Source organism: Bombyx mandarina, chromosome 16, assembly GCF_030267445.1.
Source record: "Bombyx mandarina strain Sakado chromosome 16, ASM3026744v2".
NCBI lineage: Eukaryota > Metazoa > Arthropoda > Insecta > Lepidoptera > Bombycidae > Bombyx > Bombyx mandarina.
The window spans coordinates 176,766-191,906 of NC_143222.1; the positions used below are offsets into that span (position 1 = coordinate 176,766).

The 15,141-nt window shown below is 39.7% G+C and overlaps 2 protein-coding genes across 3 annotated transcripts; both read left to right on the forward strand.

Annotated features, from left to right (window-relative positions):
• The first annotated feature begins 665 nt into the window (after window positions 1–665).
• On the forward strand, window positions 666–10,810 carry mms4 (Methyl methanesulfonate sensitivity 4). Of its 2 annotated transcripts, none has more exons than XM_089733799.1 (9): window positions 666–1,533; window positions 2,386–2,519; window positions 3,306–3,479; window positions 5,231–5,403; window positions 6,844–6,917; window positions 7,800–7,905; window positions 8,624–8,706; window positions 10,304–10,416; window positions 10,617–10,810. In XM_089733799.1, the coding sequence occupies exons 2-9, from the start codon at window positions 2,484–2,486 to the stop codon at window positions 10,770–10,772; spliced, it is 915 nt and encodes a 304-aa protein (XP_089589925.1). In that variant the 5' UTR covers window positions 666–1,533; window positions 2,386–2,483; the 3' UTR covers window positions 10,773–10,810. The 2 variants fall into 2 exon arrangements, with proteins under 2 accessions (XP_089589925.1, XP_089589926.1); XM_089733800.1 differs by having other exon boundaries at window positions 1,325–1,479.
• A 682-nt stretch (window positions 10,811–11,492) lies between these two features.
• On the forward strand, window positions 11,493–13,576 carry LOC149501186 (uncharacterized). The gene is made up of 3 exons (XM_089733621.1): window positions 11,493–12,343; window positions 12,466–12,694; window positions 12,771–13,576. The coding sequence occupies exons 1-3, from the start codon at window positions 11,849–11,851 to the stop codon at window positions 13,556–13,558; spliced, it is 1,512 nt and encodes a 503-aa protein (XP_089589747.1). The 5' UTR covers window positions 11,493–11,848; the 3' UTR covers window positions 13,559–13,576.
• Window positions 13,577–15,141: the final 1,565 nt, after the last annotated feature.

The window sequence follows — 15,141 nt, forward strand, 5'->3', positions numbered from 1 at the left end:
TCAATTTAAATGACTATATTTTTTTAGATGTTTTGAATAATAGAGTTCAGATTGCGATCCCCATAGTATCATGATACAAAATGATACTAGATACATATTTGAATACCTAGTATGTCTAGTGTATAATAGACGTGCGCTAATCATGTTCGGAACTGGATTGAACATGACATCGTTCTTTTGAGTGTCGGAACTAGTTCCAGTAAACATGTTCGCGGAACTGTTTAGTTCCACGAACATGTTAAGGCTAGTAGCTGTTTGTAGTTTGTAGCTGTTTAGTTCCGCGGACATATTAAGTCTAGTAGCTGTTTGAAGCTGTTTAGTTCCGCGGACATGTTAAGTCTAGTAGCTGTTTGTAGTATAGCGAATCACGTATTAAGTTATTATTTATTACACAATATTTTTCAAAAAAGGTATTAAAAATACAATTTTTTAAAAGCACTATATAAAAATAGATTGCCGCTTATGGCAATTATTATTGTAATTATTATTTTGTAAGGTTTTTAGTTTTAGGTTCATTGTTACAGCTGGTTGCATAATTTATTAATGTACTCTAATTACTTTGTCATAATTTCAACTACTCTACTACTTTCATTATTTTTCAATGTATTGTACGATGCACCGGAAACTATAACCTATCAGTTGTTAATTAAAATACCACGTTATTCTGATATACAACTTAAATTGAGCTCGTTGTAGCCTTACAACCTTTTTCCCATAACCGAGATACCGAATAGCGAAAGTGGTGAATGTTTTAAAATTCTCTAATTTTGAATTATGATTTTCTAAGAAATGGTCTACAAACACTTAAGGTTAAGTGCTCGTAGGAATGATGCATGGTCAAGGTCAAAATCCATAGCAAAACATTTTAATTTATTCAACTATCGACTGTAACACGTAGGTCGTAGAGCATAACTTCAATATTAATAAAAATGTAATATGAAAGAGCTCCACACGCAGTTTCATGCACTCGCTCCATCTCACTCCCTCGTATTCGTGCCATATGTCGCCTTATCTCTTTACGTGGACTCGTGTTGGTTCGAGACTCGTTCGGGTGGACTCGCCGCGCCACGCCTCCGCGCCGCGCGGTACCTATGCTCTAATCATGTCCGCATGTCCGTCATGTTCAACGCGTTCGTAGTTCCTGCATAACAGTACACTTGGAATGGAAATGGAACTGTCTGAACATGTTAATTTTGACAACTCGGATTGAATGATATAGTTCCATATGAGGACATAGTTCCAGGAACTATTTAGGTCCGGAACTACGCATGTCTAGTGTATAATCATTAATCTGTAATTTTAAACTTATCAACGACTGTAATTTGTGCTAAAACTCGTTTTCTCTTAAAAACGGATAGTAAATTTATAATAAATCTGAAAGACAGCTCTTAAATATTAAGTGTATTATCTATGACGACAGTCATGTAGTGGATACAATATTACCATAAGTAGAATCATCTTTTACAGTAATGAGAAAAGGTACAACGGCTAGCCTTAGCCCTTGTGTAAACATTAATGATTTTTTTATATTATGTGAGTATAATTAGAGATTATATATAGATATATGTGTAAATATTATATTATTATCATGATATAAAATTGTGTACGTTGTTTATGTGATTATATATATATATACCGTGTATGTGTTTGTATATTGTATAATGTAGTTTGGTTGTTTCACATTAAGTTAAGCACCTACCACAGGATTCTCTACACCACCCTTGGTTGACTGGTAGAGAATGCCTCAGGCATTAAGTTCGCCAGTGTACTTAAGTGCATTAAGTTGAATAAATAAATAAATAAATAATGCTTAGATGGGTGAACGAGCTCACAGCCCACCTGCTGCTAAGGGGTTACTGGAGCCATATACATCTACGACGTAAACGCGCCACTCACCTTGAGATAAAAGTTCTAAGGTTTCAGTATAGTTACAGTGAATTACTATTCAATTTCCTAGAAAACTGAATTGGCTACAGCTCAAAAAATTTAAAATTGCTTTTTTTTATCGCATAAAGAAACCCTTGATGAGGTCCATAGGTCCATAGCCTCAGATTTACTTTTCCACCACTTATTAATTCTTTGTTCTATTTTTTATTGGTTTTTATAGTATTAATTTAATTGTTTAGAAGCTTTGTACAGTTGTAAAATCTACACAACTAACGTTTTAGAAATTCAAATAGAATGAAAGCTGTGGGTAGGACACTAGGAGCTGACAAACTAGTTTACCTGCATTCTAGTTTGTTTTTGTCTGTGTCATACATACATTAATAGCTATGTATTTCTAGCTTTCTCATTACCAAGTAAATGATGTATATTTGTTTTTATTGTTTTCATCAGGCTTTTCTAAAATAAGCTAAAGTAGCATTTGAATTTTCTAATTTCCAGGGAATGTAAAGATATGGCACAAAGCACAATTGAGGGAAACAAATAGTCAGAAAACCAGGTAGATTGAAGATCGATACATAAAACTTGCGGACAAAAAGATGAATAAGATTTATAAGCCAGGAGAATGTATGAAGGTAATGATAATAATATGATGAAATTAAAATTATTTCCAATATTAACAGAATTAATTGAACTCTTTCTCTGTCCTTAGCCTCAAGGTTGTCAAAATTAGATATTCTAATGAAGCAAAATGTAAAATAGACTATCTAAGTATAAATAAGGTCATTATTAGCCCAGTATAAATAAGGTCATTATTAGCCCAGTATAAATGAGGCCCTGGTCTGTTTTGTGTAATTTAAAAAAATATACAGCTTGTCAGCTTGCAATTTATATGCAGTTGAGTCTTCAACCTTGTCAAAAACTTTGTGTCAAGTTTTGATCATATTTAACAATATATTTCATAAATTCTTTGGCTTTTCGGAGAGAAGTACCTACACACTGATAATGACTGCATTGTGACTATGAGCTGCCAACGTCCATACCATGTTGAATACACCAGTTCTCATTCGATCACCAAAGTCCAGCAAAACTGGGTGTGGTCAATAAATGGATAGGTGACCGCCTGTGGACACCACGTGATGTTGGCTTTTTTAGCCCACTGAGTTTCTCACCAGATCATATTTCCAATGATAGATTCTGCGAAACACTGCTATTGCGAGGGCCAGTGTTAGCAACACCTCCTGGTTTGAGCCCCGACAGCACACCTACACGCTAGGGAACACAGATATAATCTCTGAAGGTTACCAGCAAAGGTAGAAAATAAAAAAAGTGACTGTATAACTTAAAAAAGTTCTGACATTCCAGGAAACTAAGACTTCACCTCGTAATTACATTAATTTTGCTCTTAATATCCCCTTTAGTATATGTACGTGGAGATCCATCCTGTGCTAGCCGAAGCTTGGTACATGGCGGACGTCTCACGGGAGGTGACTTCTGCCTCTGCCCATCTCATAACCACATCAAGTATCTGCGACCCCGCTTTGGTCATGTGGAGCAGGCAGGTGCCGCAGACCTTGATCAATGATGATGGACTGGTATGCTATTTATGCTCTACTGATGACAAAACACAAGTAGACCTAAAATGAATAAATATCTATTTATATTATTTCTACGTAGAAAAGGAAAGTCACATAGATATGACTAATCACTGTCTTCTTTTTTTTAACTACTTAGATGATTTTCATTAATTTTTATTTATATTTTCAATTATAAATAAATCCTGTTATCAATATCCTGTTGTACAGTTCTTAAAAATAAATTAAGCATATCATTTAAGTGCTTTATTATCCTCTGTTTCGTGAACAAGTTTCTTTATCTTTTTTTGTTTAGTAGCTATTGACAAATTTTAGTTTATTTATGGGTGTTGAGAGCACACACACAATACAAGTACACTCAGCATCAGACGTATTAACCACCATGTATGACATATTAACGCAATAATTTCGAAAGCTTATGTATGTAGCTTATGTAATGTTGCTATTGCTGGTAGTTCCCTCTACCCGATGATATGTAGGCGAAGTAAAATGTCCCTTAGAAATAAGGTGACACTCTACAAAACTTGCATACGCCCCGTCATGACCTATGCAAGTGTAGTGTTCGCTCACGCGGCCCGCATACACTTAAAATCAATTCAAATAGTCCAATCCCGTTTTTGCAGGATAGCCGTCGGAGCCCCGTGGTTCGTCAGGAACGTCGACCTCCATGACGACCTGGACTTAGAGTCCATCAGTAAGTATCTTCAGTCGGCGTCCATGCGCCACTTCGATAAAGCGGCACGACACGAGAACCCTCTCATCGTGGCCGCCGGTAACTACATTCCCGATCCTGCGGACAGAATGGAAAGCAGTCGACGTCGCCCAATACACGTCATCTCGGATCCTCCCGATCCACTAACGGTGCTTCTAGGTACTTCAAGCACCGGTCACCGTTCTCATCGAACCCGTCGCTTGCGACGAAGGGCTCGACGAGTAAATTAACTCTCAGACACAGCCCATTGAGTTTCTCGCCGGATCTTCTCTGTGGGTCGCGTTTCCGAACCGGTGGTAGATTCTGCGAAGCACGGCTCTTGCTAGGGTTCGTGTTAGCATCACTCCGGTTTGAGCCCTGTAAGCTCACCTACTAGTTAAGGTTACGCTGAAATAGCCTCTCAAGGCTATCAGCTTAGGTAGGAAAAAAAAAAAAAAAAAGGTAGTTCCCCAGAGCTCTATGTCATATGTCCATATTGGCTTTAGGATGGATTTAGAAAAATATGAGTATGTATAGTTATGCTTGAGACAGATGCCTTTAGCCCTTTGCAAAAGAGGAACTTAATGAAAGTTGACGATTACGATTCAGAAGTCGTCGTGGCCTAAAGGTGCGGTAAAGATAAGACGTCCGGTGCATTCGTGTGTAGCGATGCACCGGTGTTCGAATCCCAGGCGGGTACCAATTTTTCTAATGAAATACGTACTCAACAAATGTTCAGGATTGACTTCCACGGCGAAGGAATAACGTCGTGTAAAAATGCAACCCGCAAAATTATAATTTGCGTAATTACTGGTGGTAGGACCTCTTGTGAGTCCGCGCGGGAGGTACACCGCCTTTCCTATTTCTGCCGTGAAGCAGTAATGTGTTTCGGTCTGAAGGCTAGGGCAGCCGTTGTAACTATATTGAGATCATAGAACTTATATCTCAAGGTGGGTGGCGCATTTACGTTGTAGATGTCTATTGGCTCCAGTAACCACTTACCACCAGGTGGGCTGTGCTCGTCCACCCATCTAAGCAATAAAAAAAGTTTTGTATTCAGGCGAAGCTAGGCCCGCAGAGCGAGCGCGCTTCTCTGGCGCTGTACGTGTGTACTGCGGAGGAGGCGGCTCGGCACGTGCGGGCGGGCTCGCTGGGCGCGCACGTGCGCCGCGTGCGGGACCTGGCCGGCGCCGCGTTGACGCTCGTCATTTTCGGCGTCAACGATTACTTCAAGTGAGTCTAGAGCCGGCGCTCACCAGCGAGCGGGGTGCCTGGTCTCTGGTTGCGTTCTGCTATGTCCCTAGCCTGTATAGACTAATGCTTACCAAATACCCTATTCATCATAAGCCCTCTTACAATGATTTCATGAGAACATACCAGTCTCAGTTCGGGTCAGATATTCATTGAAGTGAGACGTTTACCAATTTTCCTCACTATCTCCATTTTTTTTTATTATAATTAGTTATTCATTATAAATATTGTGTAGTGTCGAATAAATCCTTTTTTTAAAAGAGTTCGGCCCTCTCACTGCTAACAGTTCGCTCCCTCGGCACTGGAGCCGATATCGGTACTGCTCAACTACCGATTTATGAAGACATGTTAGGGTGGACTAGCGGCTATAGCAATTAATTAAAACGTAAATAATAGTTGAAAACATTGTGTTTACTTGTTTAAGAGAAAATATAATACAGAATGACACCGCACGTCAAAAGTAAAAGAACATAATACAAATTGTAATGCGGTGCATCATAGACAATTTTAATTGTTTTATTGCCCTTTTAGGCAGACGAGCATACGGCCCACCTGATGGTGAGTGGTTACCGTCGCCCATGGACTTCAGCAATGCCATGGGTATATCCAAACGCTGCCTACCGCTAAAAGTATACTTGGACAGCATCACGACCTTCCAACAAGACATAGTCAGTCAATGAGGAATACTCCACTCACAACAAGGTCGGCCACTACACGTGAAGCATTAACAAGTTCGAGGACTGTTTCTCAGAGAGTTAGCAGTCTTCTAATTGACATTTATTTATCTATATTTTTATATGTATATATATATGTTTAAGTATGTATTTAAGTACGAGTATTTGTATATATAAATATTGTGTATGTTATATATACGTATGTAATGTATGTAATACTCATAAGTCGATAAATGAAATCTGAACGATATTCATACTAACGTAAGAAATGTGTGTTTGTTCATCCGTCTTTCTTGAACACACGAGCGAAGTCGCGAGTAGCAGTTAGTGTATTATAAATTTACAAATGAATGTTTGGAGGGCAGATATGGAGCGCGTAGGCTGCACTGAGCCGGTTCCCGAAGTCCTTAAGCGAGCCCCGGGAGACGGGGGACCGAGTGAGCCCCGGGGGACCCAGTTTTTTTTTATCGCTTGGGTGGACGATCTCACAGCCCACCTGGTGCTAAGTGGTTACTGAAGCCCATAGACATCTGCAACGTAAATACGCCACCCACCTTGAGATATAAGTTCTAAGGTCTCAGTACAGTTACAACGGCTGCCCCACCCTTCAAACCGAAATGCATTACTGCTTCACGGCAGAAATAGGCAGGGTGGTGGTACCTACCCGTGTGGACTCACAAGAGGTCCTACCAACAGTGCAGGTCCCGAGTGAGCCCCGGGTGCAGAGCGCGCGTGCTTGTGTCCGCAGGTCGTGCGGCCGCAAGACAATGAACAGCAGCCGGAAACTGATCGGGGAACTTGATTTGGAGCTCGCTATTACCGGTAAGTGGGGGGGGTACAAATTGCTAGGCCACTGTGTTGTTGTCTCCCGATGTGCATTCATTTTGTATTCATCCATATCTAAATCAAAATGCTTGGTTGCTATATACATTGTTTAATGTTTTGTAATGGAATATATCAGATTGTAATTATTTGTTTTAAAGAAAAAGTGTTTGCCGTTGTGCCCGAATAACGCAAAATTTTACTGTTTCTACTTCTTAGGTACTGAGAGTTTAAGCACAAAAATATATACATATAAAATATTGGATTTTTTAACGAATTGGATTGAAATTTAAACTATGCTAGCCTACACTAACTAGCACTCGTTCAATGGATGTGTGCGATAAAGCGGCACGACACGAGAACCCTCTCATCGTGGCCGCCGGTAACTACATTCCCGATCCTGCGCACAGAATGGAAAGCAGTCGACGTTGCCCCAAACACGTCATCTCGGATCCTCCCGATCCACTAACGGTTCTTTTAGGTACTTCAAGCACCGGTCACCGTTCTCGTCGAACCCGTCGCTTGCGACGAAGGGCTCGACGAGTAAATTAACAAGCAACTAAGAATTTTTGCTAATTCGATATTATTTTATTTCCATTCTTTCAATTTCAATGTTAATCCACCGGAATAATCCTCCCAGATCTTCTTTTGACTCGAAAGTATTTTCTATATAGGAACGTACTGTCCATGTAGTGATAAATGAGTACCGGCATACTCATCACGATGTGACTACCGTCAGCCAACTTGGATCGTGAAGTCTACCACCCTACCCTTTCAACTGACATAATATATGTCTATAGACTCTACAATATTTGTCTATAGACTATAGAATTCCAATGAATATTATGTCAATGGATACAATTAAATTTGATATTTGCCCAGATTTGTTGGTGACGACCGACTGTGACACTGTCCTGGTGAACTCCTCGAGCGAACTGGCGCTCCTGATCGTTCAGCACACCAAAGCGATAGCCGAGGCGCCGTACAAGTAAGCGTTACCCATAGACACAGCCCACTGAGTTCCTCGCCGGATCTTCTCAGTGGGTCGCGTTTCCGATCCGGTGGTAGATTCTGCGAAGCCCTGCTCTTGCTAGGGTCAGTGTTAGCAACACTCCGGTTTGAGTCACGTGAGCTCACCTACATGTTTGGGTGAAGCTGAAATAGCCTCTCAAGGCTATCAGCATAGGTAGGAAAAAAAAAGTAAGCGTGAACACTGGACGTATGAGAGCGGATTCCGTTGCCAACACTGAAAAATAATATTAAAATAAGATAAATGGCGACCCTTTTTTGTTGCTTAGATGGTTGGACGAGCCCGCAGCTGACCTCATGTTAAGTGGTTACCGGAGCCCGTAGACATCTACAACGTAAATGCCCCACTCTTCCAACCGAAACGCATTACTGCTTCACGGCAGAAATAAGCAGGGTGGTGGTACCCACCCGCGCGGACTCACAAGAGGTCCTACCACCAGTAATTACGCAAATTATAATTTTGCGGTTTTGATTTTTATTACACGATGTTATTCCTTCACCGTGGAAGTCAATCGTAAACATTTGTTATGTACGTATTTAATTAGAAAAATTGGTACCCGCCTGCGGGATTCGAACCCCAGTGCATCGCTACACACGAATGCACCGGACGTCTTATCCCTTAGGCCACGACGACGTCAAAATACAATACCTATACTATTTGTTATTTTGGGTTTCAGAATGTCGAAACGCGTTTACGACGAGCAATCCGACTTGTATTTGCGCGGAGAAAACAGGAAATGCGTCACCGTCGACAAACAAGGTACCAATAATAGGGTAGGCAGAAATTATTACTAGTACCAGTGTGTACCACGACCCTGCGCAGTTCCACCGTGAAGCAGCCTACAATTGCAGGCGGGACGGCCAATACTGTGTCTATAGGCAGCTGCTTGGCTCTGCCCCTGGTATTGCTGAAGTCCATGGGCGACGGTAACCACTCACCATCAGGTGGGCCGTATGCTCGTCTACTTACAAGGGCAAAAAAAAATAAAACTGATTTCGACCTCATACCTTTTTATTTATTTATTACTTAGATGTCTGGACGAGCCCACCTGGTATTTAGTAGTTACTGGAGCCCATAGACATCTACTACGTAAATGCGCCACCCACCTTGAGATATAAGTTCTAAGGTCGCAGTATAGTTACAACGGCTGCCCCACCCTTCAAACCGCATTACTGCTTCACGGCAGAAATAGGCAGGGTGGTGGTACCTACCCGTATCTCAAGGTGGATGGCGGAATTTACCTAATGATGTCTATAGACTCGACAGCCGTCTGACTTCAGGTGAGCCGTGAGTTCGTTGACCAGTTTGTGTAATGAATAATTGAAGACATGAGTGGATGAAGGGGATATGATACGATTTGTTAATTTTGAGAAAACGGCCAACAAACTTTTGTTACTTGTACTACTTTTTCTTCGTACATAACCCACATGAAATTTAAATAAAAATAAAAATAGCCTTTAAACCTAGAGTTTTAAGGTCTAATATGGCTTACAAGCTCATAACACCTTCATTCAATGTAAAAACTCAAAAATCTTATAAATCGTACTTAACCCCTTCATCCGCTTATGTCTTCAAAAAACAGTCATCTTAACTGGACCGACTTCTGCGAGTGCACCATCTCGCAGAAGGAGGCGGCGGGGCGCGTTGGAGACGCGCAAGCCCGCCGCCGTCGAGCGGGGGCCAGGGAGGCGGATATCGCCCAAGCCCTGGCCCTCTAAGTGTTTCGGGTCCCCCTCATATGTCGGTCTGGGGACCGGCGAGGGGGACCTAAGAAGACGTCGTGCAAGCTGCTCTGCACCCGTTTTACGCAAGAGCATCCGGGTGATGGAAGGCCGGCTATCCTCGACCCACGCTGGTTCTGACCCAGCGGGGTATTCCGTAGGATAGCTCACTCTAACCGGCGCCATCTAGGCGGGCTCCGGATAGCCTGCCGACCGAGAGGGCTGGTGGTCGTGGCGCCGACGACCGCCAGTCCGGCGTCCCGAGGGGGAGGGTGATGGGAGAGATGTGCTCCGCACTAAACACTTCACTTTCCCCCCTTTGCCTTTTCATGAGTTCTGTCTCATGTGAGGTTTGGACGTTGGTTGTTGAGCGACAGGAGGTTTTAGTCGGTTCGACTCCGACATGCTCCGCCCGCCGTCCCCAGTGGAGGGCGGAAGTCCGGCGATTTCCTCCTGACCAAAAAAAAAAAAATCTTAACTGGACAAGAAAATATCATGAATAACTAAGATGTCGTGTTTCAGCTAGAAATTCACACTCAAGTACATTGCAATGTGAATTTTTAATTCCGTTGGTTAGTTCAAACTAAAAATAGCCAATCGAGTTTACTTTAATATTAGTCAGATTTTTGTTTCAGGCAACGGAGTCAGTCGGCTGTGGCAACAGATGATAGCTGTACTGCCACATTCTAGCTTAGAAACGTCGAGAGCATTGTGCGCTAAATATCCAACTCCGCTTGACCTGTACGAGGTATGTATTTTTTTGTCTAAATTTATTGGACGGGCTTCAGGCCCCTTGGTCTTAAATGGCTACTGGAGTCCATAATCATCACAACGTGAATGCCGATAATACCAAAAACACACATTCACGATTTTAATATAGTAGTTGATTTATTTGTTTCATTGCACAGAATACGCCCAGACAACGCAAATAATTATAATACTTTTCAGTCCCTTAACTCACCGGATAGTGTTAATGAATTGGCGAACATCGGTGTATCAAGAACCGCGGTCCCGGGTTCAAAGGCGCGTCGCATCGGACCTGAATTTGCCAGGAAATTGCACACATTGTTCACAGCCACCGACGGAGATATTTTGTTAGATTAATTTATAAGTATTTATTATTAAATAAATTATTACATAAATTACAGCCTTTTAATCGGAATTAAATCTATATACATACTCGTTTAGGATTTATCACCTAATTTTGTCACACCCATAGAAACCTGCACTTTTTGCAGTATTTACTATCCATTACTATAATTTTATATTCTTTACTCGTAAAACCATGAAATTAGTCTGCTGCTAAAATATATTACTGTTTATCATAGATTATACACTTAATATTTGAGACTGTTTATGTAGTAAATGTTTGTGATGTGGCAGTACTTTTTTTTAAATAAATAAATAAGTAGATGGCCAAGGATGATCTTTTTCCTTGCAAAGATCCCTTTGCATGATGATTTTTAGTAATAAAAAACGGTTTGACTTTTTGGCGGGAGCGCGAGGAGTTAAGTTAAGTGAGGATTTGTTTTATTTTGTCTGTTTAGTGTTTCTTCTGGTTTAAATGCGTAATAACGGTAGTTCACTGCTTATCTGTGAAAGTGCACAAATGTGGGAAAATAAAATAAAACCGCTGAACGTAACGTCTCGGGATCTTTTTTTCTTTATTGCACGTGTAGGCAGACGAGCATGCGGCCCACCTGAAGGTGAGTGGTTACCGTCGCCCATGGACTTCAGCAATACCTGGGGCAGAGCCAAGCCACTGCCTACCGTTAAATATGTTACTGCCATCTACAGGAGCAATGAGAAACTAATCGAAGCCGTCTATAGTCGGATTTTTAATTAGACGAAGCCCACTGACAGTAGCTAATGTCACTTTGTAAAATAATGTTGCTATATTTAAAGTAATAGTGATGCGTTCTTGTTCAATCAGATGAATGAACAATGAGTGTGAATAGTTAATCATTTCAAACTATAAAAGAATATTATTTCTAATTTAAAATAAAATTGTACAAAAGTGCTCTGATATAAGTTACTAGTAGTATGTAACTACAATCAGTTTTTTGACAGCTTATTACAAAGCGCGGCGCGGCGACTAGTGCCAACACCAATCAACGCCGCGCGCGTCAGTTGCCATTTTGTTTGTAATTCGGCTTCTAACCTCTGGTCTGATAGCACGAATGTTTTTTCTGCGCTCACGCTGTTTAGTTATTGTTTTTGTTAAGTTTTTCGTTACGTTGTGTTTGTGGAAATTGTTGTGTTTATTTGTTGCTATATTGTTCCGTACAAACGATATGGATCCTCAACCAAGCACGTCAAGCCAAAGTTTGTCTCCAAGAAAGAAGAGACCGCGGATTGCTTTAAGCGTTACCGAAAAAGCTATGATACAAAACGTCTACAAACACGTATTTGAGGAGAAAGCTGCTTCACTATTACCTATTGAAGCTCCCGAAAAAAAAGAATGTGTTTCGAAAACAGCTGACATTTTGGGAATTGGTGTGACCTCAGTTTACAGAGTATTAAAAGAACACAAACAAAATGAACAATTTAAGTCTCCCGAGAAACGTGGACCGAAACACAGTTTCAAAGATAAATTAGACGATTTTACTTTTGCCGCTATAAGGCGAAAAGTACATCATTTTTTTTATGCAAATGAGCCACCCACCATTATAAAGGTATCTTAAACTTTATTCCTTCTACTGCATTATATTCTGTGTCTACCATAATTTTCTTTGTAAAACCAAAGTATTAGATTGCGTGGACTTCCTTACTCAAAAACTTTTTTATTACTTTGCAGATTCTTAAGGTTGTCAATGAAGATCCAGACTTGCCCGATTTTTCTTGGAGTACATTAAGAAATGTTATGAAACATTTAAATTTCAATTATATCAGAAAATCAAGACAAAGTATTTTAATCGACAGACAGGACATAATTTTATGGCGCCAGCGATACCTTCGAAATATTAAAGAGTATCGAAAGGAAGGAAGGTATATTTATTACCAAGATGAAACCTGGATCAACGAAGGTAATTACAATTTTCTGTTTTCTTTACATTAAATTGTACTTTCAATAATTAATTAATATTTTTCACTGTCTTGAAGGTCATGCACCGAAAAAGGTATGGATTGACCAAACAGTTTTATCGTCCCGCCAGGCCTTCCTAGATGGCTTGACCACTGGTTTAAAACAGCCTTTAGGAAAGGGCAAACGATTAATTATCGGCCATATAGGCGGGGAAGAAGGATTCGTAGAAGACAGCCTATTAATATTTGAAGCCAAAAAGAATAAAGAAGATTATCATCAAGAGATGAATGCTGATTCCTTTGAGAAGTGGTTTAGGGGGGTCTTGCCAAAACTAAAACCTAATTCCGTAGTAGTGATGGATAATGCCCCCTACCACTCCAGGAAACTAGAATCGCTGCCTACAATGTCTTGGACTAAACCTAGGATACAAGAGTGGCTAACGAGCAAAAATATTTCATTCGAAGCAACAATGGTTAAAGCTACTCTTATAGACATTGTACGGCAGCACAAACAAGAACATTGCGATAAGTATGTTGTGGACGAGATGGCAGCGCAGCATGGGGTAATTGTGTTACGTCTGCCCCCATACCACTGTGAGCTCAATCCCATTGAGTTGGTATGGGCGCAAGCTAAAGGATATGTTGCAAGAAATAACAAAACCTTCAAAATGACAGAAGTAAAAAAACTTTTTGAAGAAGGACTTCAACATATCACACCTGAAAAATGGAGTAGCTGCGTGTCTCATATAATTAAAGAAGAAGACAAAATGTATGGTCTCGACCACATGATCGACAATGTTTCAGACAGATTTATAATTAATGTCACCGAAAGCGATAGTGATGATTTTTTATCTGATGATGAATAAAAACAAATTATGTAATAAGCGATGTTTTTTATTTTCATTACCTACCTATAATTATTATATTTTACAACATCATACATCTATAGTTTCAAGTACATGATGTATTGAAAATAGGACAGTCTTACAAGTTTCCTCGCAATGTTTTGCTTAATGTTTAAAACACTCGGTATTCAGTATAGGTCGATACTATAGGAACATAGTCATCGAAAACTAGTTGGTATGTACAAAGCTGTACCCGATATCGGCAGTTTGGCACACTAACTATTCACTAGACAATGGAGGCAATTTCATTCATTAAGGAGTTTTTTCAATTATTCACTTTGTCACAACACTATCTTTATTTCATCAAAAACTGACAACACAGTAAACGTCAGTTTACTTCGTCTAATAAAAATCCATAGACCTATATAGTAGGGACACGACATATTGTTCTATACGTACAATTGCTTATATAAATAGCACCCATTTTGAAGGCACACACATAAACATATATCTATCTCGTTCTTACTCAGCACTTTAACTCGCAGGAAAACAATATAACAGTATTTCAGTGCGTACGTAAAATGAAACATGAATATACGTAAATGTCTCCGTCTCCATCTAATGAGGCCGAAAATCCGCCATGTTTAGCGCGCCAAATGTCATTGTCACGTCAGTTCGGCCGTCTGTTTTGCGTTGTACATTATTTATTGACTTTGATATCGATTTAATATGATTGCTTATATAAAATTTCTAATTTTATCATGCTTAAAACATACAAAAATAATAATTAAAACATATTTTATAGGATCTCAAGAAAGTCGATGCCCCAAAACTATTATCTATATATATTTAATTTCATTATGGAGCCCTCATCCGAAAAATCCGACACAATTGTTCGGTCGGAATCTATTGATCATGACACTAATCAAAAATACCTCTTTAAAATATGTTATCAAAATATATTTAGACATTCTGTTTAGATATTTCGGGAAAAAGGCTACCGACAAAATCTCTTCGGAACTATTTGAATAAAATAGTTTTATTCTGCAGTGAGTAAAACATTATTGTAAATTCGTTAAATATTTAATAATTAAGTGATTTTAGAGAGGAAGTCACAAGGAATGACGTTTGTAATTTTATTAACGAATAAATGTTCTGTAGGTGTTTTTTTTTATCAGGCGGTCCCTTGATAAGTTTAAAATTTGCGTGAGGTGCGGTAGTGCGGTGCACCTTCCTTGAGGTGCGCTGCGGTAGTGTGTTACGGACTTTAGAGTCAGCAAAACAATTAAAATAGATTGTAATAGTCTAAGAAAAACACGTACTCAAAATACGATAACATTCAGCATGCTAGAAATGGGATGATGGGCACTGTACTATGTCATATCTTTATGTTTTGCGGCAAACGACAACTTTATAAAATCAGTGTAGCAAATTTTAAAAATCGTCATATTGTATACTTGGAAAATTTGAAGCACGAACTCGTCTTAGATTTCACATAATATCTAAATCACATCATCTTTGCACATAACAATATACTTACTTCCTATTAAAGTATAAATTCTACAAATACATTCATACTCAACAATATTTAAAATAAAATAAGC